The sequence below is a fragment of the Aquarana catesbeiana genome, linkage group LG04 (assembly GCF_042186555.1).
Source record: "Aquarana catesbeiana isolate 2022-GZ linkage group LG04, ASM4218655v1, whole genome shotgun sequence".
In the NCBI taxonomy this organism is placed as follows: domain Eukaryota; kingdom Metazoa; phylum Chordata; class Amphibia; order Anura; family Ranidae; genus Aquarana; species Aquarana catesbeiana.
In genome coordinates this window covers 235,313,379-235,340,369 of record NC_133327.1, presented here as the reverse complement: position 1 = coordinate 235,340,369, position 26,991 = coordinate 235,313,379, and the positions used below count along the sequence as shown (strand labels likewise).

The following is a 26,991-nucleotide window of genomic DNA, read 5'->3' as shown; positions in this document are numbered from 1 at the left end:
TTGATTTTAGTTACATCACCTAGTTTTCTTTATATTAAATAATGTTCACAGGCTTGTTTTCCAAGTAAATAAGTCATTTTATTAGGTACAAACGTGAAGGATGTGAATAGTTCTGAAACCGACTGACATATATAATAATATATTGTGATAAATGATTTACAGGAGTCCTAAGTGAGCAGATTCATTACTGATCAGGGACAGATTTAGGTTCGTGGTCAATGAGGTTTTTATCCAGCGTTTCATAATAATACCATGGACCATCCCCCTTCTTTCTCATAGAGGCACGGGCAACATCTTCATACAACCTAAAGCAAAACAGACAAAAAGTTATATCAAATTGTACCAAATAAAAATAAACAAGCTGTTTGAACCATGGATAAAATAGACAATTTATTGAACAAAACCTCTACTCACTGTAGCTATAGTCACTTTTCAGGAATTTATAGCATTTTTTATTATGCCAAGTACAAAAATGTTTTCATTTGAATATTGAATATTTACCAATGACAGCCAATAGGTGGCAAACTTTATACCAGAACAACGACTTCCCCAACTTATTCTACAGCTGTTATGTGAAACAGATCTGAAGAGAAGGGAGATCAAATTGCAAAGACTGCAGTGTGAGTCACAGAGGAAGATTGTGCCCCCTCGCTCTTCTAGCAGCAAGGTTAGCGTATGTCTTGATTTAAAAAGGGTGATTACAAGTACAGATATTGTTGGTAAGAAAGAGAGAGAGCGCACCAGCCTAGTGCATTATCCTAGATAAATTTATTAGTTAAAACCAAGATTAAAATCTACTCACAAAAGGTAGGAGAAAAAAAAAAAAAAAAAAAAAAAATCGCATTGTATACAGTCACAGAGGCGATTGGTCCACTGGTAGCAGTTTTCCAGGTCCTAGGAAGAGGACGTACGGACTGCTGCTGGCTAACGCGTTTCGAAAGTGTTCCTTCATCAGAGCCTTAGTGGTGCTAGTCTCTTACTAGTCTTTATACATATGTCCATCTGAGAAGCACTCTTTAGATTGGTGCTGAAACCCCTCCCTTAATTGGTGGGCGGTCCTACAAAGAGGATGGGCCTTGGCTTTGTTATTGTAAGACAATAGTATATTTGTATTTTAATTTTATTTTTATTTATATTTTAATTTCTATTTGCTTTGGTTTTACTCTACAGCCATACGTGTATTTAAAAGTGTAAGCATCCAGTGGCAGGCAGGCCGAGATTATCCTGTAGATGTCGCTAAGCAGGTGAGCAGGGCATATCTGACATTGCTTGGAAACCCCCCCTCTCTTTTAAAATACAGGCATCAGAGGACAGAGATCAAAAATCAAACTACATACCATGTAGTGCACGGGGCAAATGGCGGCTCTCTAATTCTAACAGGGTGCCCCTGTGGGAACTGTAGCTGTTCCGGCGTCCATAACTGGCAGTTTCTGGCCGGTTACATGTCCCAATGGTCCGTAGTGCCGGGTGGAACGCACGCCGCACCATCGCTTCCGGTCCACGGGGCGGAAGTGCGGTCATGACGTCATTTCCTGTGCGCCCAATGGCGCACGGGATTGACATACAATAGTAAACTATAACCTCCATTTTACCAAAGAAAAAGATAGAGGCCAAAGCCGGACAAAAGCGTCTAGGCAATGGATTAAGAGGGGCACTTAACTCACAATGGATATTGTTGGGTTTCTGGATAGAAAGTTCAGTAGGTATTGAAAACAAGTGTGATTTGCAGTAACCTATAATGTATTTTAAAGGGGTTGTAAACCCTCTTTTTTTAAAAAAAATAACAAAACATGTCATACTTGCCTCCACTGTGCAGGTCGTTTTGCACAGAGTGTCCCCGATCGTTGTCTTCTGGGGTCCCCCAACGGTGCTGGTGGCTCCTCCCCGCATCAGGAAACCCCCTAGGAGAAGCGCTCTCCCTGGGGGTAATCGTGCGTGCGCTCTCCCGAGTCCAGCATATGCGTCCATAGACAGAGAATACCGGACTCGGTCCCGCTCCCCGAGTCATCTGATTTGACTCACAGGAGGACATCGACAGTGCCTGGCGGGTGCTGTGTTGCTTTAAGGACGCTTTGTGGTGCGCCAGAAAGAGCCTCATCCACCAGCGGGAGAGGATGTCCATCGAGGACTGTCGCAGACTGACTCAAAGTCTGCTCAGAGACTATCACCTGATGGACTTTAACCACTTAAGGACCAGCCTCATTTTGGATTTTAGGTGTTTACATGTTTAAAACAGGTTTTTCTGCTAGAAAATTACTTAGAACCCCCAAACATTATATATGGTTTTTCTTCTAACACCCTAGAGAATAAAATGGCGGTCATTGCAATACTTTTTTTTGCACCGTATTTGCGCAGCGGTCTTAAAAGCGCACTTTTTTTGGAAAAAATTCACTTTTTTGAATAAAAAAAAAAAAGACAACAGTAAAGTTAGCCCAATTTTTTTTTATATTGTGAAAGATAAATTTTACGCCGAGTAAATTGATACCCAACATGTCACGCTTGAAAATTGCGCCCGCTCGTGAAATGGCGTCAAACTTTTACCCTCAAAAATCTCCATAGTCGACATTTAAAAAATTCTACAGGTTGCATATTTTGCGGTACAGAGGAGGTCTAGGGCTAGAATTATTGCTCTCGCTCTACCGGTCGCGGCGATACCTCACATGTGTGGTTTGACCACCGTTTTCATATGCGGGCGCTACTCGCGTATGCATTCGCTTCTGCGCGCGAGCTCGTCGGGACAGGGGGGTTTTAAATTTTTTTTTTTATTATTATTTATTTTACAAAATTGTACACTGTTTTTAAAAAAAAAAAAAAAAATGGTGTCACTTTTATTCCTATTACAAGGAATGTAAACATCCCTTGTAATAGAAAAAAGCATGGCAGGACCTCTTAAATATGAGATCTGGGGTCAAAAAGACCTCAGATCTCATATTTACACTAAAATGCAATAAAAAAAAAAAAAAAGTCATTTAGAAAAATGACATTTGAAAAAATGTGCCTTTAAGAGGCGTGGACGGAAGTGACGTATTGACGTCGCTTCCGCCCAGCAGTGTATTGGAGACGAGTGAGCGCCATCTTGGCCTCACTTGTCTCCAGACACACCACAGGACAGGACGCGATCGCCTCCGCCGCTACCGACGGCTCTGGTAAGCGGCGGAGGGCACCGGATCGCGGCGGGAGGGGGCCCTCTCCCGCCACCGATAAAAGTGATCTTGCGGTGAATCCTCCGCAGGGACCACTTTTATCTGAAAAACGGCCGCCGCACGAAAACGGGGATACCGGGGTTATGGCAGCTAGCTGCTGCCATAACAACGATATCCCCATTCAAAGTTTGGACATATATAGTCGTGCGGCGGTCTTGAAGTGGTTAAGGAGGAAGAAGAGGTCTGAAGATCCCCCCCCCCTACCCATGTATTCTATGGAAGTTCAATAAAGCTTCGGGCCTTGTGAACTTTTTTCCCTCCCCCACCCCATCTCCCCCACCCCTCCCCCCATCACACCCGTTGCCTATTGGAATGCTATTTGACAGTATAGGACTTGACATTTTTGTGACATGTCTTTTTGAAGTAATGCTTTCAGGGTAATGCGGCGTCATGCATGATGTGATCTTTCGGGGGAATATTACTCTGCACAGCACATCAGGCATCATACCGCAGGATGAATGTAATTTATTTGTATGCTTGGAACTGTATTGTTATGTAGTGTATTTATGCGCTGTTTTGCAGTACAGAGTGGAATGTACCCTGTTGAAGTATTTGTTTTTTGTATATTTTCTTGCAAAATAAAGTATACATTTTCAACCCAAAAAAAAAAATCTGATTTGACTGACAGCAGCGGGAGCCAGTGGCTGTGCTGCCATCAATCTATCCAATCAAGAGCCGAGACAATGGGCAGAGAGGTAGAGCGCATCTCCGCTGTGGGATTGAATGGGCTCAGGTGAGCAAAACAGGGATGGGCTGGTCAGTGTCAGAAGTTTTTTTCACCTTAATGCATAGGATGCATTAAGGTGAAAAAACACAAGGGTTTACATAGTAGGTGAGGTTGAAAAAAGACAAAAGTCCATCAAGTCGTTCAGGTGCTTATCTAATAGTTTTTTGAAACGGTCGATGCTCCCCCCGCTGAGACCACCGCCTGTGGAAGGGAATTCCACATCCTTGCCGCTCTTAAGTAAAGAACCCTCTACGTAGAGGCCACGTGTTTTATTAACCACTTAAGGACTAGCCTCGTTTTGGATTTTAGGTGTTTACATGTTTAAAACAGGTTTTTTGCTAGAAAATTACTTAGAACCCCCAAACATTATATATTTTTTTTCTTCTAACACCCTAGAGAATAAAATGGCGGTCGTTGCAATACTTTTTTTTGCACCATATTTGCGCAGCGGTCTTACAAGCTCACTTTTTTTGGAAAAAATTCACTTTTTTGAATAAAAAAATAAGACAACAGTAAAGTTAGCCCAATTTTTTTTATATTGTGAAATTTAATGTTACGCCAAGTAAATTGATACCCAACATGTCACGTTTGAAAATTGCGCCTGCTCGTGGAATGGCGTCAAACTTTTACCCTCAAAAATCTCCATAGACGACGTTTAAAAAAAAATTCTACAGGTTGCATATTTTGCGGTACAGAGGAGGTCTAGGGCTAGAATTATTGCTCTCGCTCTAACGGCCGCGGCGTTACGGACCGCCGTTTTCATATGCAGGCGCTACTCACGTATGCGTTCGTATGCGGGGGGGTTTTAAAAAAAAAAAAAAAAAAATTATTATTTAATTTACATTATTTTATTTATTTTTACACTGTTTAAAAAAAAAAAAAAATTGTGTCACTTTTATTCCTATTACAAGGGATGTAAACATCCCTTGTAATAGAAAAAAGCATGACAGGACCTCTTAAATATGAGATCTGCGGTCAAAAAGACCTCAGATCTCATATTTACACTAAAATGCAATAAAAAAAAAAAAATTGACATTTGAAAAAATGTGCCTTTGATGTCGCTTCCGCCCAGCAGTGTCATGGAGACGAGTGGGCGCCATCTTAGCCTCACTTGTCTCCAGGCACAGGACGGAGACGGATGCGATTGCCTCCGCCGCTACCGACGGCTCCGGTAAGCGGCGGAGGGCACCGGATCGCGGTGGGAGGGGGGCCCTCTCCCGCCACCGATAAAAGTGATCTTGCGGCAAATCCGCCGCAGGGACCACTTATCTGAAAGCCGGCCGCCGCACGAAAACGGGGATACCGGGGTTATGGCAGCTAGCTGCTGCCATAACAACGATATACCCCTTCAAAGTTTGGACGTACATCGGCGTGCGGCAGTCGGCAAGTGGTTAAACTCCCTTCCACAAAAAAGTTTTATCCCTATTGTGGGATCACCAGTACGGTATTTGTAAATTGAAATCATATCCCCTCTCATGCACCTCTTCTCCAGAGAGAATAAGTTCAGTGCTCACAACCTTTCTTCATAACTAATATCCTCCAGACCCTTTATTAGCTTTGTTGCCCTTCTTTGTACTCGCTCCATTTCCAGTACATCCTTCCTGAGGACTGGTGCCCAGAAGTGAACAGCATACTCCAGGTACGGCCGGACCAGAGTCTTGTAGAGCGGGAGAATTATCGCTTTATCTCTTGAGCTAATCCCCTTTTTAATGAATGCCAATATTCTGATTGCTTTGTTAGCAGCAGCTTGGCATTGCATGCCACTGCTGAGCCTATCATCTAGTAGGACCCCCGGGTCCTTTTTCCATCCTAGATTCCCCTTTAATGAAACAAAAGCCAAAGATTTAGGCTACTTTCATACTGAGGCGCTTTTCAGACATTTTAGCGCTAAAAAATAGCACCTGTAAAGCGCCTCTCAAGCCTCCCCAGTGTGAAAACACGAGTGCTTTCACACTGGAGTGGTGCGCTTGTAGGACAGGAAAAAAATTCCTGCAAGCAGCATCTTTGGGGCGGTGCGGGAGCGCTGTAAACACAGCTCTCAAAACGCCCTGCCTATTGAAATGAATGGGCAGTGCTGCCACTAATGGCTGAAAAGCGTTGCTAAAACTAGCGTCTCTTTACCGCCAACGTGCCCACAGCCCAGTGTAAAAGTACGCTTAATCTTACTGCTTCATCTGGGTACAGCACTTTCTTCCTTTGTCCTATTAAGTGAATAAGCCAACACAGTGTATATCTAGATTTGGTTTAGTTTATACTGTGATTAAAGTAAGAAAGGCCATGTTAAGTGTAAGTTCACTTTTTTTTTTGTGAAAAACACAACCCTATACCTACCCCCAATTCCTGCTGTACTTACCTCCTTGGGAATTTAGCTGTCACTGCCCACATAGCCGGAGCAGTGGTCTGGGGATTTGAAAGCCCTGCTCTTCCTTAGGGACTTCCTGGACGAATCACAGCAATTCCAATTAGTCACATGCTTGCATGTGCCCACTTTGACCATTTGGAATTGCTCTGAGCCATCTTGGAAGCCCTAAGCAAAGAAGGGGAAGAAAAGCAGGGCTTTAAAAAGGCACAGGCAGTGGCAGCTAATCACCCACAGAAGTAAGTGCAGCGAGGGGGGAGTGGTGTAGGGTGTTTACGTGTTTCTTTTTTTTTTGTTTGTTTGTTTTTTTGCGAAAAGGTGAACTTGCACCTTAAAAAATACAGCTGGATAATCTAAAGCCCCTTCTTAGATTTCGGCTATGGGTCTATTAATTCAGCAATGACTATGCCATTACCTGGAATATCCAATTTAAACATTTACTTATTACAAGTACTTATATAGTGCTGTCAATTTACGCAGCACTTTACATACATAATTATACTTTCAATCAGTCCCTGCCCTCAAGGAGCTTACAATCTAAAAGGTCCACAACTCACATTCATACACACACACATACTAGGGCCAATTTAGACAGGAGCCAATTACCCTACTTGCATGTCTTTGGAGCGTGGGAGGTAAATGTGCCCGTTTTGGGGGACAATCCAGGTTCTCTTGTTTCTGTCCTCCAAAAATTAATTCTATGTGTTAAAAGGCCAAAAAAAAAAAAGTAGAAAACATTTTTTCACTTTTTTCCTATTTATTTTAGGGCTGCAACTAACGATTATTTTCATAATCGATTAGTTGGCCGATTATTGTTACAATTAAGCGAGTAATCGGTTAATAACCTTAAAAAAAAAAAATGTGTGGTGTATAATTTAGTTAATATGTAAAGTTTAAAAAAAAGGCAATTTATTCTTAAATATCTCTCTGCAGTGGTAAATAAAAATAGCCAACTATATGGTTAGGGAGCAAAATATCTAATCCACTCTGAGAATAACAGACAGAAGAGATATACTGTATATACTATTAGAGGAGAGATAAGAACGTTTGTTCGATTTTCTAATCATTAGTGGGGTCAAATCAACGTTCATTTTCAACCACAGTAATGGGAAAATTTGGAAATAATAAAAAACTTCTTGGTGAAAGGAATTATCAGACAGTGTATGTGGTTTTCGTTCAGAAATTACAATTATTTTATAAACAGAATGTTAAAAACAAGTGAAAATTTCAAACATTCTTTCATTCATCAAATGTACAAAGATTTTTCGTCTGAATATTCTCATCTGAAAATTGATCCGTGTGGCCAGCATAAAGCTCGGTGCACACTTTTGATCTGTTTCTGCAGTGCTCTTTGCTGTGCGTTTTGATTTTTGCACACGTGATTTTGCTGCGATTTGCGTTTTTGCATTTTTTTGGGCCAATTTGTTGTTGGGCAGATTAAAAAACACAAATTGCTGCAAAAACGCATTACATGCTTTTCTGCAGCTTCTCCATTGAAGTATGTTGAACCAAAAAAGCACTGTTTTGCGTAAAAAAAAAGTCCCTGACCCTTTCCAAATACGCAGCGGCTGAAAAAGCATAGATGTGAACGTGTCCAATAGGAAACCATGTAAATGAACTGTAGTCCGTTTCTGCAAAAAGCACCAAAAAACACATATATGTGAACCAGGTGTAAGACGTTTAGTAACATAATGGGGTTAAAAAAAAAAAAAAAAAAAAAAGAATATTAGCCCTTTATAGTACAAAAAAAAAAGCAAATAATCACTACTGTAAGGGGTTAATTTTTTTACTGTAGAACGGTGAAATAGTTACAGTAGCGATTATTTGCTCTTTTTGTACTATAAAGGGCTCATTTTAGTTTTTTTTTTTTTTTAACCACATTATGTTACTGGCCGATTAATTGATTATAAAAATAGTAATCGATTAATTTCATAATCGATTAGTTGTTTCAGCCCCAATTTATTTTATCTGTATGCGATTAGGTAATTGAAAGGTGAACCTCTTTTCTTATTTGTGTGATCATCATCTCCTTTAGTAATTCAGCCTCATAGTACTAATTCTATTCTGAAATTGGTCTCATTTATTAATTATGTTTTTGGTAGAAGGCATTGCCAAGTTATTCCATTTAGTGTATAATAAAATGTAAGTAAACTCCAACAATGAGGATATTACATAGGGTACGATATTTTTCTTTTAAATGGATGGAATGACTATAGATTCATACTTCTCCCCTATATTCCCGGGAGATCAACTCAAATACTATATAATGCTGAAAGCACCACAGTGTCCCCTTCAGACTATTGGGTACTTACAAGCAAACAAACATTAAGCGATAGTGATAAGCTTTTTTTAGCCTGCCATTTCAAAAGGCTTTTGCTTGATTTGTTTTACTGTAATTTAAGTTGTATTGTAAATGTGTCACGCATTTCTATCCATGCTGAGTCATCTTGTCATGATCTGTATGTAAGAACTCTATGCCATGTGTGCATATTTTTGTTAAAGTGGTAGTAAATCCCAAAATAAATAAATAAAACCACACCCCACCACATTCTGGTCCCCCTGCAATGGAATGTTCTAATGTGCTAGTATGCATTGCATACTAGAACATTATGAAAGACTTACCTGTAAAAAGGGATCTCTTCAGTGGCACACTGTCACTGCTGACAAGGCTGCCATCTTCACCTGGTCTTTCTTCCAGGCTCTAGCCGTTTGAATGGCCAAGCTGCATTGACATCACTCCCGCATATGCGCAAGAGAGTCACAGCCTGGGGGGGGGGGGGGGGGGGGGGGCACAGCTATCTCAATGGACGGCATGCATTACAACACTGGCATGAGAGCAATAATTCTTGAGCTCATTTACAGTAAACTACCAGTAAAGTTCTGGTAGTAAACCGCCGTTTCTAGGTGTCATAATGTACTAGTATGTAGTGCATACTAGTACATTATGACTTAAACCTGCACAGGGACACCTTTTAGTGGTTTGCTACCAGAACTTTACTATGGCTTTAACTTTAAATTGTTAACCTGTAAAAAGGCTTTTAAAAAGGAGAAGTCCAACCTGAACTTGATTGGATGGGCTTCTCCTATGGGTCACAGGAGTGCAATTCATTTTGCACTCCTGTGACCCATTTTCAGCGGAGAACGGTCTGAAGTGTGCGCTCTGCTGACGTCACACAGATCAGTCCAGGCAGCGCGTCATCCCGACAATAGAAGTCTAGATCTGCCAGGTGCCTTGACTGATGGCAGTCTCAGCGAGCCGTTGAGACTGCGGCTCCCTGCCCCCCCACAGCTCAGTGCTCCAATGAGAGTGGAAGAGCAGAAAGGAGAGCTGATGATTGACAGTCAGCAGCTCTCCGCTTGGGGAGGTGGGAGAACCAAGACATCGACGGTGTTCGGTGGCTCAGTTCTCAGTAATGAGGAGTCGGGGGACAGATGCAGCATCGCACTGATGCTGCATCCACCTAGGTAAGTATGAATATGGGATAAAAAAAAAAAAAAAACACCACACTTCTCTTTTAAAGCATCATCTATGTACAATTTTGGGTACTGTAGTTTTTCACCATTTCACTGATGTCTTCAATTTTACAGTTTCGTGTTTGGTATCTATTTACTCAATGCATCCCCATCTTTTATATTTAAAAAATAATTGTTCTATGTGAAAAAGGAATATGTTGGTATTCTACAAAAGTAGACTTTTAGGGCATGCATTCATCAACTTTTAAATACAGTGGCAAGAAAAAAAGTATGTGAACCCTTTGGAATTACCTGGGTTTTTATTTTCTTTGCAGTAATTGTTCATAAAATTTGATCTGATCCTCATCAAGGTCAGAAAAATAGACAAACACAATGTGCTTAGGCTAATAACACACAAACAATTCTAAGTTTTTGGGTCTTTTTTGAACACACCCACTAAACATTCACAGTGCTGGAGGAAAAAATAAGTGAATCCTTGAAGTTAATAGCTGGTCAAACCTCATTTGGCAGCAATGACTTTAAACAAATGCTTTTGCTAGCTCTGGATCAGACATGCAACAATCAGGAGGAATTTTGGACCATTCCTCTTTACAAAACTGCTTCAGTTCAGACACGTGTAGGATGTCTGGTGTACATGGCTCTCTGGAAGTCTTTCTACATCTCTACGGGGTTAAGGTCTGGGCTCAGATTGGGCCACTCCAAAAGGGTGTGGTTTTTTTTTTTTCTAAAGCCAGTCTGTAGTGGATTTACTTCAATGCTTAGGGTCATTGTTCTGCTGCATCACCCAACTTCTACAAAGCTTCACCTGGTGGACAGCCACCTGTAGGATACTTTGGTAAACTTGATGGCAAGTGGTCCAGGCCCTGAGGCAGGAAGAAAGCTCAAATCATGATGTTCCCTTCACCATACTTCTCCGCTGGGATTATGTTTTGATGTTGGTAGGCTTTGCCTTTTTTTTGCACCATACAGTGCTGAGTATTCCACCCGAACAACTCAGCTTTTGTTTCATCAGTCCACAAAACAATTTCCCAGTAGTTTTGTGGTTTTCCCATAGTGTTCTTCGGCAAACTTCAGATGTGCAGTAATGGTTTTTTGGAGAGAGTCTTCCTTCCTGGTGTTCTGCCATGGACACCTTGCCTATTCATAGACTTGCGTATAGTAGACTCATGAACAGGGATATTTCCCAGTTTCAATCATATCTTCAAGCCTTTAATAGTTACTAGTGGGTTATTGTTTATCTCATTAAGGATTCTGTGTTGTGCTACTTTTGCAATACTCTTGATCGTGTGTCTTCATAGAGCTCTTTTTGTGATGCCTGGTTCACATCAGCTGATGCTTCTTATGAACTGCAAACTTAAAATGTTTGAGTGTCTTATCAATCAAAGCAGCTCTAAACCTCACCTCCAAACTCATGTCATTAACTGGACTCAAGGTGTGCAATCTACTGACTCCAATTAGTTTTCATTGATGTAATAAATCTATGGGTTTACTTAAGTTTTCCTCTAGCACAGTGAATGTTTAATGGTTGTGTGCAAAAAGGACATGAGAAATTAGAATTGTTTGTGTGTTATCAGCTTAAGCACATTGTGTTAGTGAGTCTATTGTTGTGACTTATATGAGGATCAGATCACTTTTTATGGGAAATTACTGCCGAAAAGCAGTTAAGAGGTAGTTGTAAAGGTTCGTTTTTTAAAATAACAAACATATTATACCTTCCTCCTCTGGGAGGAGTTTTGCATAGAGCGACCCCGATCCTCCACTTCTGGGGTCCCTCAGCGGCGATCCTGGCTCCTCCTCTTCTCGAGTGCCTCCTCCAGAGAGCCGCATTCCATGGGGGTACTCGTGCGGGCGCGATCCCGAGTCCTGCTGCTGCGTCCATTGACACAGACAGCAGGACACGGCCCTGCCCCCCTCAGCTCCCGTGTCACTGGATTTGATTGACAGCAGTGGGAGCCAATGGCTCCTGCTGCTCTCAATCTATCCAATGAGGAGCCAAAACAGCGTCTGGAGCTGCTGTGCTCATCCCCATCGCTGAAACGATCGGGTTCAGGCAAGTAAAAGGGGGGCTGCTGCACTAAAGAAGGTTTTTCTCCTTAATGCATAGAATGCATTAAGATGAAAAACGTTGAGGGTTTACAACCCCTTTAATTCCAAGGGGTTCACATACTTTTTATTGCCATTGTATGTAGCTCATCTATTTAACCAACACTAGAATATTGATTTTTTTTTTTAAAGTAGAAAACAAAAATAGCAGTGACAGGTACATTAAAAAATACATTTGTAAAAGAGTTTTAAAATAACTTATAAAAGTATTAGGTATTAATCTACCTGAGCTGACGTTTCTCGTTTTCATTGTAGAGTATTGTCATTCCTCGCTCATAAGACTCATCAACAGGATGAAACACATTGCGGGATAACCAACGAGTGATTGGGTGCTGAAAAGGTTAAAACAAAAAATTGATAACTATAAGAAACTTAAGGCCCAGCTCAAGGAAAAAATAAAGGTCCTTCCTTGCAGTGGGGCTGCGTCCGCACTGCAAGGATTAATGGCTCATTTAGTCTAGGGGATAGTAAAAGCACTTTTACACTTCCGATCCTCCACTGCCCTGGCAAACAACGCTCCCCCCATGCTCCGACAGTGGACTTTTTCCTCCGAGTCTTCACGTCCAATGCAGGGCTTTGGTCCCTACATCCGTCTTCAGGGTGTCAAGAGGGCATCCAACCACCGCAGTGCTGTGGAGAAGAGGCTGCAGGGACTGGTCTAGCAGCAAGGAGTCGTCTGTGGGAGCCAGTGAGTAAAACTGCTTTACCCAGTCCCCTAGACATAAATGGGAGATAACCCTTGCAATGCAGGTATGAATGAGAGGATATTAATGAGAACGTTTTTAACTGCTAACATTTGTTTGTTTTGACCGATTGGATTCAAGTCCCCTTTACATAAGGATTTAAGAGAAAAATCAGCCGAAGCAAAATATGGAGGCGCCATTGCTGGTTTACTCCTTCCCTCTGAGGAAGACACGCCTGTGGTGTAATGCGTAAGGGGCGGAGCTGGTGACGCAAGATGTTGGATGCATCTGGCATCGTGTAGGAGGAGAAGAACGCTGTTTTCTGAGCTACACTATGTTATACTATTCCCCTTTAAGCCCCTATGTATAGTAAACACTGAGATTTCATCCACAAGCTGAAGCCCCTATTGGGCGCCCCTTGTGGTGGTCTTTTTTATGTGTGATATATCAGTGGTGCACCAGTCTTGTGCACCTTGATTGTGAGTGCATTTCCTTTTGTGTTTTGTATTTAATAAATATACTATAATTCAATGGAAAGTGCTATGATGGTCTCTATATTTTTTTTTTCCTGAGCTTTTTTGTGAAAGATCTGGAGATGTGTATTCTTTGGTTGGTCTAAAGAAGATCTTTTATTCAATCAAATTCACTGGGGAATTTCCCTTAAAAAAAAAAAAAAAAAAAAAAAAAAAGCACTCATTGCCTATTGTAGGTCAAGGTATAAGGTGAGCGGTTAATGGTGTTAGTATTTGGCACAGTATGTGAAGCGCACAAAAATTCTTTATCAAGAAATTTTTGGGAATTATAAATAAGGACACATTGCACAGGATATTTTTTATTTACAGTTGTGCTCATAAGTTTACATACCCTGGGAGAATTTATTATTTCTTGACCATTTTTCTGAGAATATGAATAATAACACAAAAACTTTTCTTTCACTCATGGTTAGTGTTTGACTGAAGCCATTTATTATCAATCAACTGTGTTTACACTTTTTTTAATCAGAATCACAACAGAAATGACTAAAATGACCCTGATCAAAAGTTTACATACCCTGCTGATTTTGGCCTGATAACATGCACACAAGTTGACACAAAGGGGTTTGAATGGCTATTAAAAGGTAACCATCCTCACCTGTGATCTGTTTGCTTACAATTAGTGTGTGTTTGTATGAAAGGTCAATGAGTTTCTGGACTCCTGGATTCTGAGTCATGGGGAAAGCAAAAGAATTGTCAAAGGATCTGCGGGAAAAGGTAGTTGAACTGTATAAAACAGGAAAGGGATATAAAAAAAAAAAAAAAAAAAAAGGATATCCAAGGAATTGAGAATGCCAATCAGCAGTGTTCAAACTCTAATCAAGAAGTGGAAAATGAGGGGTTCTGTTGAAACCAAACCACGGTCAGGTAGACCAACTAAAATTTCAACCACAACTGCCAGGAAAATTGCTCGGGATGCAAAGAAAAACCCACAAATAACTTCAGGTGAAATACAGGACTCTGAAAACATGTGGTGTGGCTGTTTCAAGATGCACAATAAGGAGGCACTTGAAGAAAGATGGGCTGCATTGTCGAGTCACCAGAAGAAAGCCACTACTACGCAAATGCCATAAAGTATGCCACTTACAATATGCCAAACAGCACAGAGACAAGCCTCAAACCTTCTGGCACAAAGTAATTTGGAGTGATGAGACCAAAATTTAGCTTTTTGGCCACAACCATAAACGCTGCATTAGGAAAGGAGTCAACCAGTCCTATGATGAAAGGTACACCATTCCTACTGTGAAACACGGAGGTGGATTGCTGATGTTTTGGGGATGTGTGAGCTACAAAGGCACAGGAAAATTGGTCAAAATTTATGGCAAGATGAATGCAGTATGTTATCTACAAATACTGAAGGAACATTTGCAGCCAGAAAGCTGCGCATGGGACATACTTGGACATTCCAACATGACAATGATCCAAAACACAAGGCCAAGTCAACCTGTCATTGGCTACAGCAGAATAAAGTGAAGGTTCTGGAATGGCCATCTCAGTCTCCTGACCTCAATATCATTGAGCCACTCTGGGGAGATTTCAAAACCTGTAGTTCATGTAAGACAGCCCAAGAATTTACAGGAACTGGAGGCTTTTTGTCAAGAGCCTCATCCACAAATACCACAAAAGACTTCAAGCTGTCATTGATGTTAAATGGGGCAATACATGGTATTAAGGACTGGGGTGTGTAAACTTTTGATCAGGGTAATTTGGGTTGTCATTATGATTTAAAAAAAAAAAAAAAAAGTAAACACAGTTGACTGATAATAAATGGCTTCAGCCAAACACTAACCATGAGTGAAAGAAAAGTTTTTGCGTTATCATTCATATTCTCTGAAAAATGGACAGGAAATCATAAATTCTGCCAGGGTATGTAAACTTATGAGCACAAATGTAAAATTATATATATATTTTTTTTTTTATGGCATATTAACATTTATTTTACGCATGTAGAATTGTATGTGCACTTTATATATGATTATATACTAAAGCTAGACGTGCTTGTTTGATGTGTGGCACACTAGTACATTCCAGCGGCAGCACAGTTTTCCAATAATTTATAATTTTTTATATTTTAAAGTGTATGATCACTTAGTAAATAGCTGTGTTCACTCTGAATAACTAATCGTGTACAATAAAAAAATAGATAAATAAAAAACCCCACACACGCACAGCCATAAACACAAGATTTTTGTTGACACATTGACAGAAGTGAACACAGCTTTTCAAGGCTAAGGCTGGCCATACACTTTTTTTTTTTTACTTTGTTTAGTCACATAAATGGAGGTGTATGAAGGAAAATCCCCCACAAGGATATAGTATTCTGACAATGGCACCCAATACACTGATCAATGTCTTGAACTGACTGGCTGCAGCCGCTGATTATCTGAAAATTTCCTTGACATGTCCCTTCGACAGCAGGTGTGGCCACACACTGATCAAAATTTGCCCAATTGAGCAAGAATTTGGATCAGTGTATGGCCAGCTTAAGAGAACATTCAATTTGCAAAGGGAACAGAAGTGGTGATAAAAAAAAAAAAAAAAAGCTGCAAACTGCTCCAGGTCCTTGCACATACCGGCAGCAGCTTTAAACCTGTAAATACTGCAGATTGCTGTTCTATTCTGACAGGTTATCCTTACCTCTATGATCCTGCACTTTATACCTGCAGTAGTTTTCTAGTTCTTTGCTCTCTACTACTGAGTGCTATACTACCTCCCTACTCCAACTTACCTGATAGTACTCCCAGTGTTCAGGAACATAGCCTTCTGGAATTTCTGCCAGTTCGGCTGGACCTGGAACATGAAACAGAAACTCAAAAACAAAGTACAAGATGGATGAAGATCCTTTACTTCTGCACAGGGTTAGAGTATGGTAGAGTGGGGCAGCAGGTGAGCTGGATCCTTTTTATTTATACCTGAACTTGTCCAACTAATTTTACTTCCAAAATTACATCTCCATACATAATTGAAAACAAGCAACCTCTGAAGCATAGTGGAGAAGACCCCAGGACATAGGCGGCCATGTCTAAAGTCTTTTGAAATTAAGGATGTGCATTGTTTAATATGATTTAAAATAGTTGAATTTATGTACCAGGCACTGTTCCAATGATAAGGGGGCACACTATTGTACACAATTGTGACTACAGTGCCTTGAAAAAGCATTCATACACCTTAAAATGTTCCACATGTTGTCATGTTACAACCAAAAACGTAAATGTATTTTATTGGGATTTTATGTGATAGAACAACACAAAGTGGCACAAAATTGTGAAGTGGAAGGGAAATGATAAACGGTTTTCAATTTTTTTTACAAATAAATATCTGAAAAGCGTGGTGTGCATTTGTATTCAGCCCCCTTTACTCTGATACACAAAACTAAAAACTAGTGGAACAAATTGCCTTCAAAAGTCACCTAACTGGTAAACAGAGTCCACCTGTGTGTAATTTAATCGCAGTATAAATACAGCTGTTCTGTGAAGCCCTCAGAGGTTTGTTAGAGAACCTTAGTAAACAAACAGCATCATGAAGGCCAAGGAACACACCAGACAGGTCAGATGTAAAGTTGTGGAGAAGTTTAAAGCAGGGTTAGGTTATAAAAAAAATATCCTAAGCTTTGAACATCTCACAGAGCACTATTCAATTCATCATCTGAAAAAGGAAAGAGTATGGCACAACTGCAAACCTACCAAGACATGGCCGTCCACCTAAACTGACAGGCCAGGCAAGGAGATCATTGATCAGAGAAGCAGCCAAGAGGCCCATGGTAACTCTGGAGGAGTTGCAGACATTTACAGCTCAGGTGGCAGAATCTGTTCACAGGACAACTATTAGTTGTGCACTTCACAAATCTGGCATATTTTATGGAAGAGTGGATAGAAGAAAGCTATTGTTGAAAGAAAGCCATAAGAAGTCCCGTTAGAAGTCCCGGAAGAATGGACTCTGGTCAGATGAGACTAAAATTTAACTTTTTGGCCTAATAGCAAAATGCTATGTGTGGTGGAAAACTAACACTGCACATCGCCCTGAACACACCATCCCCACCATGAAACATTGTGGTGGCAGCATTATGCTGTGGGATGCTTTTCTTCAGCAGGGACAGGGAAGCTGGATGGAGCCAAATACAGGGCAATCTTAGAAGAAAGCCTGTTAAGTCTGCAAAAGACTTATGACTGGGGCAGAAGTTCACCTTCCAGCAGGACAACAACCCTAAACATACAGCCAGAGCTACAATGGAATGGTTTAGATCAGTGGTCTTCAAACTGTGGCCCAGGGGCCAGATAAGGCCCTTCGCATGCTTTAATCCGGCCCTTGGGGCACTATTCTCATCCACTGATACCAAAAATGGGACATCACCCCACCTCCCCCTGAAGGGGCAGAATTCCTTCCAATGACACCAAAGATGGGGCACAATTCCTGCCAATAGTGCCAACGATGGGGCACAATTCCTTCCAATGACACAAAAGATGCAGTGTTGTTTATTCCTACTGACGATGGGACCTTTTTCTACACCCAATAGCCACAGTCCAGCCCCCTTTAAGTCTGAAGAACAATAAACTGTTTAGAATGTTTGGAGACCCCCGGTTTAGATCAAAGCATACTCATGTGTTAGAATGGCCCAGTCAAAGTCAAGACCTAAATCCAATTGAGAATCTGTGACAAGATTTGAAAATTGCTGTTCACAGACGCTCTCCATCCAATCTGACAGAGATTGAACTATTTTGCAAAGAAGAATGGGCAAAAAATTCACTCTAGATGTGCAAAGCTGGTAGAGACATCCCCAAAAAGACTTGCAGCTGTAATTGCAGGGAAAGGTGGTTCTACAAAGTATTGACTCAGGGGGGGCTGAATACAAATGCACGCCACACTTTTCAGATATTTATTTGTAAAATATTTTGAAAACCATTTATCATTTTCCTTCCACTTTCCAATTTTGTGCTGCTTTTGTGTTGGTCTATCACATAAAACCCCAATAAAATACATTTATGTTTTTTTGTTTTTACATGTCAAAATTTCAAGGGGTATGAATACTTTTTCAAGGCACTGTATGTGTGTATATTTATCAGTCTCAAGCATTTTTTTTTTTTTATTTTATACATGCGGGATATATATAGTGCAGTAGTGCTAGAATATATTAAAAACGAACTATTACTAATAAATTACTAATAAATATTACCATATTAAAGCCTGTGACTTATTCCATATATTATGCAATATTGCCCAGAATAACAAGTGCATAAAAGTACTTCAGGGTAACATAAGCAACTTTTTAATTTTAAAAAGGAATACATTATTTGCTTAATATTCTAATACACAAGTTTAAAAAAAAATTAAAATGTGTTACTTACCAATAAAAATATTGATGAGTGATATGCAGATACCTGCAGGTATTACACCAAGCAATATGTAGAATTTCTGTAAAACAAAATTAAAATTTTTATTGGAAGTACAGGACTGAGTATTGGAATTACAGAAGATGACAAAAGCACCAGGACAGAGATTACCTGGCTCCCTGGAGCCCAGGTGTCGTAGGGAAATTGGAAGTCTATTTTAAGTTGGGGTTTTGAGAGCCTACACCATGTAATTTTTAATATAAAATAATTGTACATTTAAAAACCTGGGGAGATTATATATTCAAATCTGGGGTCTTGGCCCACAGGTTACAGATCACTGCTGCAGATAAAGGTCTTCTAATAGTTTCACAACTATGAATTTAAATAAATGGGCTGTCTTAGTGCAATGTACAGTGGATATAAAAAGTCTACACACCCCTGTTACAATGTCAGGTTTCTGTGATGTAAAAAAAAAAAAAAAAAAAAAAAAAAAAAAAAAAAAAACAAAGATAAATCACTTCAGAACTTTTTCTACCTTTAATGTGACCTATAAACTGTACAACTTGATTGAACAACTGAAATCTTTTGGGGGGGGGGGAGTAAAAATAAAAACTAAAATAATATGGTTGCATACGTGTGCACACCCATAAACTGATACTAAAACTCTTTTTTGCACAAGCACTCCAAATCTGTCAGATTGTGTGGGCATCACCTGTGCACAGCCCTCTTCAGATCACCCCACAGATTTTCAGATTCAGGTCTGGGCTCTGGCTGGGCCATTCCAAAACTTTAATCTTCTTCAGGTGAAGCCATTCCTTTGTTGATGTGGAAGTTTGCTTTGGGTCGTCATGTTGAAAGATGAAGTTCCTCTTCATGTTCAGCTTTCTAGCAGAAGCCTGAAGGTTTTGTGCCAATATTGACTGGTATTTGGAACTGTTCATCTACCTTGACTAAGGCCGATGTTCCAGCTGAAGAAAAACTGCCCAAAAGCATGATGCTGCCACCACCAATGCTTCACTGTGGGTATGGTGTTCTTTTGGGGATGTGCAGTGTTCTTTTTGCGCCAAACATATCTTTTGGAATCATGGCCAAAAAGTTCAACCTTGGTTTCATCAGACATAACACATTTTCCTACGTGCTTTTGGGAGACTTCAGATGTGTTCTTCCAAAATTTAACCGGACTTGTTTTTCTTAATAAGAAAAGGCTTCCATCTTGCCACCCTACCCCATAGCCCAAACATATGAAAAATATTGGAGATTCCTGCAGCTCCTTTAATGTTGCTGTAGGCCTCTTAGCAGCCTCCCTAACCAGGCTTCTCCTCATCTTTTTATCAATTTTGGAGGGACGTCCAGTTCTTGGTAAAGTCACTGTTGTGCCATATTTTCTCCACTTGATGATGACGGTCTTCACTGTGTTCCATGGTATATCTAATGCCTTAGAAATTCTTTTGTACCCGTCTCCTGACTGATACCTTTTAACAATGAGATCCCTCTGATACTCTGGAAGCTCTCTGCAGTCCATGGCTTTTGCTGTAGGATGCGACTAAGAAAATGTCAGGAAAAACCTACTAGAACAGCTGAACTTTATTTGGGGTTAACCACTTCAGGACCGGCTCATGCCGATATACGTCGGCACTTTGAAGAGGCATATCGTTGTTATGGCATCCTCTTCTTCAGTGAGCGGTCCGGTTTCAGATAAAAGTGGTCTCTGCGGCGGATTTGCCACAAGCTTACTTATCAGCTGCGGGAGAGGCCCCCCTCCCGCTGCTTTCCGGTGCCCTCCAACGCCAGCAGTGGCGGAGGCGATCGGGTCCTCTCTCTGGCTTGGTATGGAGACGAGTGAGGGGAAGATGGCCCCCACCCACCCATGGTCTCCATACCACTTCAGGGCGGAAGCGACGTAAAAACGTCACTTCCCCCCATAGCTCTTAAAAGAGACATACATATAAAAAAAAAAAAAAAAAAATGTCATTTCTTTTTTTATTGCATTTTAGTGTAAATATTTTTACCCCAGATCTCATATTTAAGAGGTCATGTCATGCTTTTTTTCTAATACAAGGGATGTTTACGTTCCTTGTAATAGGAATAAAAGTGACAATTTTAAAAAAACAGTGTAAAAATAAAAAAATGGTAAAATAAATAAATTTAGGACCGAGCCTCTTTCTGAGATTTGGTGTTTACGTTAAGTTAAAAACATTTCTTTTTGCTAGAAAATTTCTTAGAACCCCCCAAACATAATATATTTTTTTCCTAACACCCTAGAGAATAAAATGGTGGTCGTTGCAACTTTGTCACACCATATTTGTGCAAAAAAAAAAAGGCGCACATTTTTTGAATAAAATACAACTTTTTTTGAATTAATAAAACAACAGTAAAGTTTGCCCAATGTTTTTATATTGTAAAAGATACTGTTACGCCAAGTAAATTGATACCCAACATGTCACGCTTCAAAATTGCGCCCGCTCGAGGAATGGCAAAAACTTTTACCCTTAAAAATCTCCATAGGCGATGTTTTTCTACAGGTTGCATGTTTTGAGTTACAGAGGAGGTCTAGGGCTATAATTATTGCTCTCGCTCTACCGATCGCAGCGATACCTCACATGTGTGGTTTGAACAATATTTTCATATGCGGGCGCTGCTCACGTGTGCGTTCGCTTCTGCATGCGAGCTCGGCAGGACGGGGCGCGTTTAAAAAAAAAATATTACATTTTTTTTTTCCTTGTATTTTTTATTTTTACACTGCCTCGGAGTCCGACTCTGTCCGCCAGCTCAGCGGGAGATCTCTCCGATGACAGGTCCCTCTCTGCTCACTGAGCGGAGAGGGGCTTGTCCAGCGCCGCTGGTTGCTATGGAGAGAGTAAATAGATACCAAGCACGTCACGCTTTAAAATTGTGCACGCCCATGGAACCGTGCCAAACTACGGTACCTTTCTATTGGGGTTGATTTAAAAGCCTTTACAGGTTACCACTTTAGATTTACACAGGTCGTCTGGTGCTAGAATTATCGCGCTCAATCTGACATTCACTGTGATACCCAACATGTGTGCTGCGATTGCTATTTATGTACCAAAGCGTGCCAATGCCCTCGGGAACAGGGGGCGTTTAGCATTTCCCCCCCACCCCACCCCCATTTAATTTTCTTAATTTTTTTTATCATTTTTTTTTTTTTTTTTAATCATCAAGCAATAGGCAGTGACAAGTCCTCTTTAGTGGGACATCTTGGGTCTCCTCTGCCCTTAAAAGCTTTGGATCATACCAAGATCGTTGTGATCCAATGTATTGTTTCAAACCAGCAATGGTTTGTTTACAACCAGCGAAGCTGAAAGTGACAAAATACTTGTTACTTCTGGTTTCTTAGACCATAGAGATGATGGTGGCCGTTCAGGTCTCCAATTTGCTCTATGGTCAGCCTGGTGGAACCACCAGCTGCAGTCACGGGTTCCCCGGTGGGACAGGAGTGCTCGGGAAGGCAGCGGGGACTCCCTTCCACCTCTTGTAAAAGCAATCCAGCCGCTATTAAAATCGCTAGGATTGCTTTTACATAAAAGTGCTCCAGCAGCTCTAAAAAAAAAAAAAAAAAGATACTGGGATCATGCCTGCAGCTCCAGGCATCAGTCTGGTATAACCATTGAAAGTCAAGTGCGCCAAGTGGTTAAGCATACTTTAGAGTGAGATAAATACACTAAAACTATATTTTTTCCAAATCCTAAAATCTTGTAACAAAGAGGTCTAAGCTTATGGTTCTAAAGAAGGATTTACAGATACAAGGAAGTAATTGTACTATTCCAAGAGGAAATAACCAAAACTAGAACCTCAATGTCTCATAACTAAACTGAGAGAAGACTTACCAAGTATTTTTTGAATTTATTGTCATGGTAAAGTGAAGGCCGAATGACAAAGACCCTCTTTCCACCACCGGCAAACCGCACAGGCACTAAAGGAAAAACAAAAGTGAAGAGTCTGTGAAGGTTCTTATTTATGCAAGTGATAGTATATCTAGTAGTAGAAGTTAGTCACATCTGGGGTTGTTCTATAATGTTTGTAGCTTCTCCAAGTCTAACGATTATCAGGAAGATACCACAGCCAGTACTTCTATCCACACACAAAGCACACACACCTAATCCATTCACCATGGAGTGTGCAGATGTTGATTTCCAACATCTGTGAAAGTTATGGAACCATCCTATTCAAGTCATATAGTCCTATCCTTGATGTCAGGAACTCTGTGTTTGTGGCTAAAGGTGTGAATTGTTGTCTAATTGCCAGGGTAGAGATTTTCAAATGGTATTATATGTGGAAGACGTCACTGAACTTTGACCTCTTTGGTCTTTGACAGGTAATGCCATTTAATAGTTAGTCTCACTTGGGTACCATCGCGATAAGTGCAGACCATATCCTCACCTTTGAGTGGTGCTTGTGGGAGAGTCTTGTGAATAGAATACCCCGGCCAGGGTGTTTTTCCACATGCTCATCTGACCTCTCTTTAATAAGGGCATCCACTATATTTGACAGCACTAGATATTATTGCTTTTATTCTATGTACCTGTCCCGGAGTTGATGATGAATACCATGTGAAATTGCCAAGTACCGGCATCTTATCCGATACCAGTGTGTGATCTTGCTGACTTACAACCCTTAAAGGGAACTGCTGTTTTGACCTGACCGATTTACTCAGGGGTCCATCGCGTGAGGTGAGCGGCCATTTCTCTTGGTGGTGGAGGTTGTCACTAAAGTCACCTTATATAATTGTTATATCACCTATTCCACTGGATATCCGCTGGTGTTTTCCGATCAACTAAAGATTATTTTATGAAGAAGAACATGGACTTTCCCTGTGTTTGATTTTTGACTTAATATTTCAGTTTTATTTTTGTTTTATTTGTTCGCGCTGTACTGCTTTTTTACAATGCCATTTAAAACCTCTCACTGACCATATAACATATGTATAAGGCAGCAAAAAGAATGTAAGCTTTAAAGTCTTTGTAAACCTAAAAAGGTATGCTACTGCCTCCTAAAAGCAATGCTATATCCATTGTAATGTGGTTTTTTTTAGTCCTGCCTGTGTTGTAAAATACTTGGTTGATCCGGCCAATGTCCAGCTTGCTGAGTGTAAACTGACCACACTAGTATGGCTGCCAATCCATGCTAGTATGGTCAGTTTACGTCTTGTGTCATCAAGCTGTTAAAGTGGTAGTAAACCCAGCTAGGTCATTTTTACCTATAGGTAAGCCTATAAAATAAGACTTACCTGTAGGTAAAATTAATATCTTCCTACACGTGCACTGTTTAGGTGATATTCACCCTGCATGCACTCTGAAGAGCCAGCATATCTTGCCGGAACTTCAGAGCTTCGTGCCCGAACCAAAGGCTCCCGTGCTCATGCGCGGAAGTGGCGTCATTGCTGCTCCAGCCAATCACATAGCCCGGAGCGTGCAAACCCGAAAGAAAGACAGGGGGAACATGTCAGCCCTCTCAGCAGTGACCTTACAGCGCTGGAGGGCTTCATTCCAAGGTGATCATTTCATAATGTGCTAGTATGCGATGCATATTATGCCATTGCCTTACAGAGTTTTTTTTTTTTTTTTTTATTATGCAACATCCGCGGTTTACAACCTCTTTAACGCAGGCTCGCTGTGTGCCTGTATCCTCCGTAATCTGCAGCAAGCTGCGCCCCTTCCATTCACTCCTCCCTCCCACTGCACTACACTGGGGAAGTGACATTATGCCACCGTGTCCCATCGCCAGGTAAACACAGTGAGACGTGGCGGCAATGTCATTCCCAGTGATAATGTCACACTCCTCTCTTAACACACCCACCAGCAGGTCAGTGTATCGCTCAGTGAGCCACAGCGATAATGTGACCTGCAATTCAGATGCCGGGGATTATACTATAGCCACATTTTTACAGAAAAAAAAACCTGGAGTTATTATAAGGCAACAGTTCTCAGTTTAATAATGTTTTCCACACCATTTACCTTTACATCCACTTTAAGGTGTTACTAAATCCACAACAGTAAAATCAGTCTGTATATGCTGTAAAGCGTGCTTGTTATACTCACTGAAAACGAAGGGGTTAATCCTCTGCATTGTGTAAAAAGGCTGTTTGATCCTGTCTGCTCTGATCCTCCCCTTCTTCCACTGTCCCCAAACCATCTCTTGATAGAACAGAGCCTCGGGGCATTCTGCACAAGCTCAGTTTGGTGTGTATTGCTAAAGAGTTTTTTCTTTTCTTGGGAGGGTGCATGTGATCAGCACAGGGCCAATCAGCACTGTCCAGATAGAGGGTCAGGGGACCTGCAGCCTCATAAAACAGTCAGAGGAGATTGGTTAAAGCTTGTAGGAGGAGTTTTCAGACACTGACAGAAGTCAAGTCACAAGACTGTTAAATACTGCTGATTAGAAAATGTACCAAATTTATCAGTTTATATTTACTAAAATAACTGAATTTCCATGTTCTGTGTACTGTGGGAGACCAAATATAGTAAATGCAGGCTCCTGGGTTTAGGAACACTTTAACCGCTTCCCGACTGGTTCCTGTACATATACAGTGGCAGGATAGCTCTCCTGTGCGAATCGGCGTTTATATAAGAAGGCCCCTTTAAGAGCCATAGCAGGCGCTGCACAGCGGGGGGACCCTATGTGCATGGCCGGAAGGTGCGATCGCCGCCGACCACCCGCGATCACGGGCACGAGAGCCAGAATGGGGATTTGTGTGTGTAAACACACAAATGCCAGTTCTGACAGCGGCGAGACAGATCGTCTGTTCCTACTAAGTAAGAACAATGATCTGGCTCCTCCTCTCCTCAGTCCCATCCCCTCACAGTTAGAAACACACACACTGAGGGGACACATTTAACCCCTTCCCTGCCTGTGACATTTATACAGTAATCAGTGGCTATTTTTAGCTCTGATTACTGTATAAATGTCACTGGTCCCAATAAAAAGTGTTTGATCTGTCCGCCGCAATTTCGCAGTCCAAAAAAAAAAAAAAAAACGCTGATCGCCGCCATCACTAGTGGAAAAAAAAAATGCCATAAATCTATCCGCTATTTTGTACACGCTATAACTTTTGCGCAAACCAATCATATACGCTTATTGCGGGTTTTTTTTACCAAAAATATGTCGAATACATATTGGCCTAAACTGATGAATGTTTTGTTTTTTTTATTGGAATATTTATTATAGCAAAAAGTAAAAAATACTGTTTGTTCAAAAGTGTCTCTATCCTAAAGTGTCGCTATCCTAAAATAAAAACCGCAGAGATGATCAAATACCACCAAAAGAAAGCTCTATTTGTGGGGAAAAAAAGGAAGTAAATTTTATTTGGGTACAGCGTTGCACGACTGCGCAATTGTCAGTTAAATCGCAAAAAATGGCCTGGTCACTAAGGGGGTAAAATCTTGCAGGGCTTAAGTGGTTAACACTCAGCCACCACACGTATACATCCATGGTGGTGTGAATTTTTGTGCTGAGAATGCGCTCCTAGCACACTGAAAGACTTGTCACCGACAGCTTTTGGTGAAGACTTCTGATTGGGAGCCCATGGGACAGGCTCCTGATCATGTGACCAGTGTGACAGACAATCACAACGGTCACATGATACAGAAGCTGCGCTGCCTCCTGGACATTAACATGGTTGTATACCTACTGAAGTGACTGGCCTCAAGTGATACACAGAAATTAATCAAATCCTCCTACATAAGTTGTACCTGTTTATCTGAAGTCTTCTCTACACTACTCTATGTCCAGAATTATAAAGCTCGGGAAAAAAAGGGGGGGGGGCAGAGAGCTGAAGGTTACACTCTGCAGAGCTCAGTGAGGAGAGCTCTGAGAGCTGATTGGGGGAAAGGCACACACCCCCCTTCACACAGCAAACAGGAACAGAGCTGAGGCTGTCAATCAGCTGGAGATCCTGCCCCTGTCACCTTACTTCTCTTGGTGTCAGGAAAACTTGTCAAAAAGTGATTCATGCTGATAGCAGAGGAATGAAGCAGCATACAAAAGTGACACTGCAGGTTTTTGGTGATACTCGTTTGAACCTCTCCTTCAGAAATAGTGCAGCTGTATTCAGATCTGTAAACGATTGTTACACCCATGTGAATGATCCATGCAATCATCATGGCCCTAGGAGGGTACAATGATCCCTAGGTAGGTGGACTTCTCTCCATGGTGCCCGCATACAATGTCACCTATCCCCAGGCAGAGGTCACCGGGGACACCAGGCCCGGCCAGGCCGCCCTCTTACCCGCTGCAGCCGGCGCTCCTCTGCCCAGCAGCCCGTCAGTCCGGAGTGCCCAGCGCTGAGCACACTGCAGCCGGCTGATCATCGCCCCCGCCGACCGGAGGACACTCATCCCCGCCATGATCACCTAGGACAGGCGCGGGGGATTGTGGGGCCTGGGATGAACCTGTCGATGAAGCCGCCGGCGACACGTCTAGTACTGGCAAGTCTGCCCTTACTGGCTAATTCAATGAGCAATGAAAATATGGAGAAACCAGCTACTTCATAGCCGCCAATTAGGACCTATTCGCACCTATATTATTGTCATCGTGTTTCCATAACCACAGCCGAATATATACGG

At 41.3% G+C, this 26,991-nt stretch overlaps 1 protein-coding gene across 1 annotated transcript; it reads right to left on the bottom strand.

The window, feature by feature from the left end:
• Positions 1-53: 53 nt before the first annotated feature.
• NDUFB5 (NADH:ubiquinone oxidoreductase subunit B5) lies at positions 54-26,837 on the bottom strand. The gene is made up of 6 exons (XM_073626269.1): positions 26,655-26,837; positions 22,258-22,343; positions 18,425-18,491; positions 15,811-15,872; positions 12,092-12,198; positions 54-305 (listed from the first exon to the last, which is right to left on the bottom strand). Exons 1-6 carry the CDS (start codon positions 26,770-26,772, stop codon positions 185-187), a joined length of 561 nt encoding a protein of 186 aa, XP_073482370.1. The 5' UTR covers positions 26,773-26,837; the 3' UTR covers positions 54-184.
• Positions 26,838-26,991: the final 154 nt, after the last annotated feature.

Excerpts from the sequence above, each read along its gene's own strand:
- NDUFB5 (XM_073626269.1), bottom strand. The coding sequence starts at position 26,772 with ATGGCGGGGATGAGTGTCCTCCGGTCGGCGGGGGCGATGATCAGCCGG. Across the intron at positions 22,344-26,654 it reads AGGAGCGCCGGCTGCAGCGG|TGCCTGTGCGGTTTGCCGGT; the intron begins GTAAGAGGGCGG and ends TTTTTCCTTTAG. Across the intron at positions 306-12,091 it reads AACGAGAAACGTCAGCTCAG|GTTGTATGAAGATGTTGCCC; the intron begins GTAGATTAATAC and ends GTTTTGCTTTAG.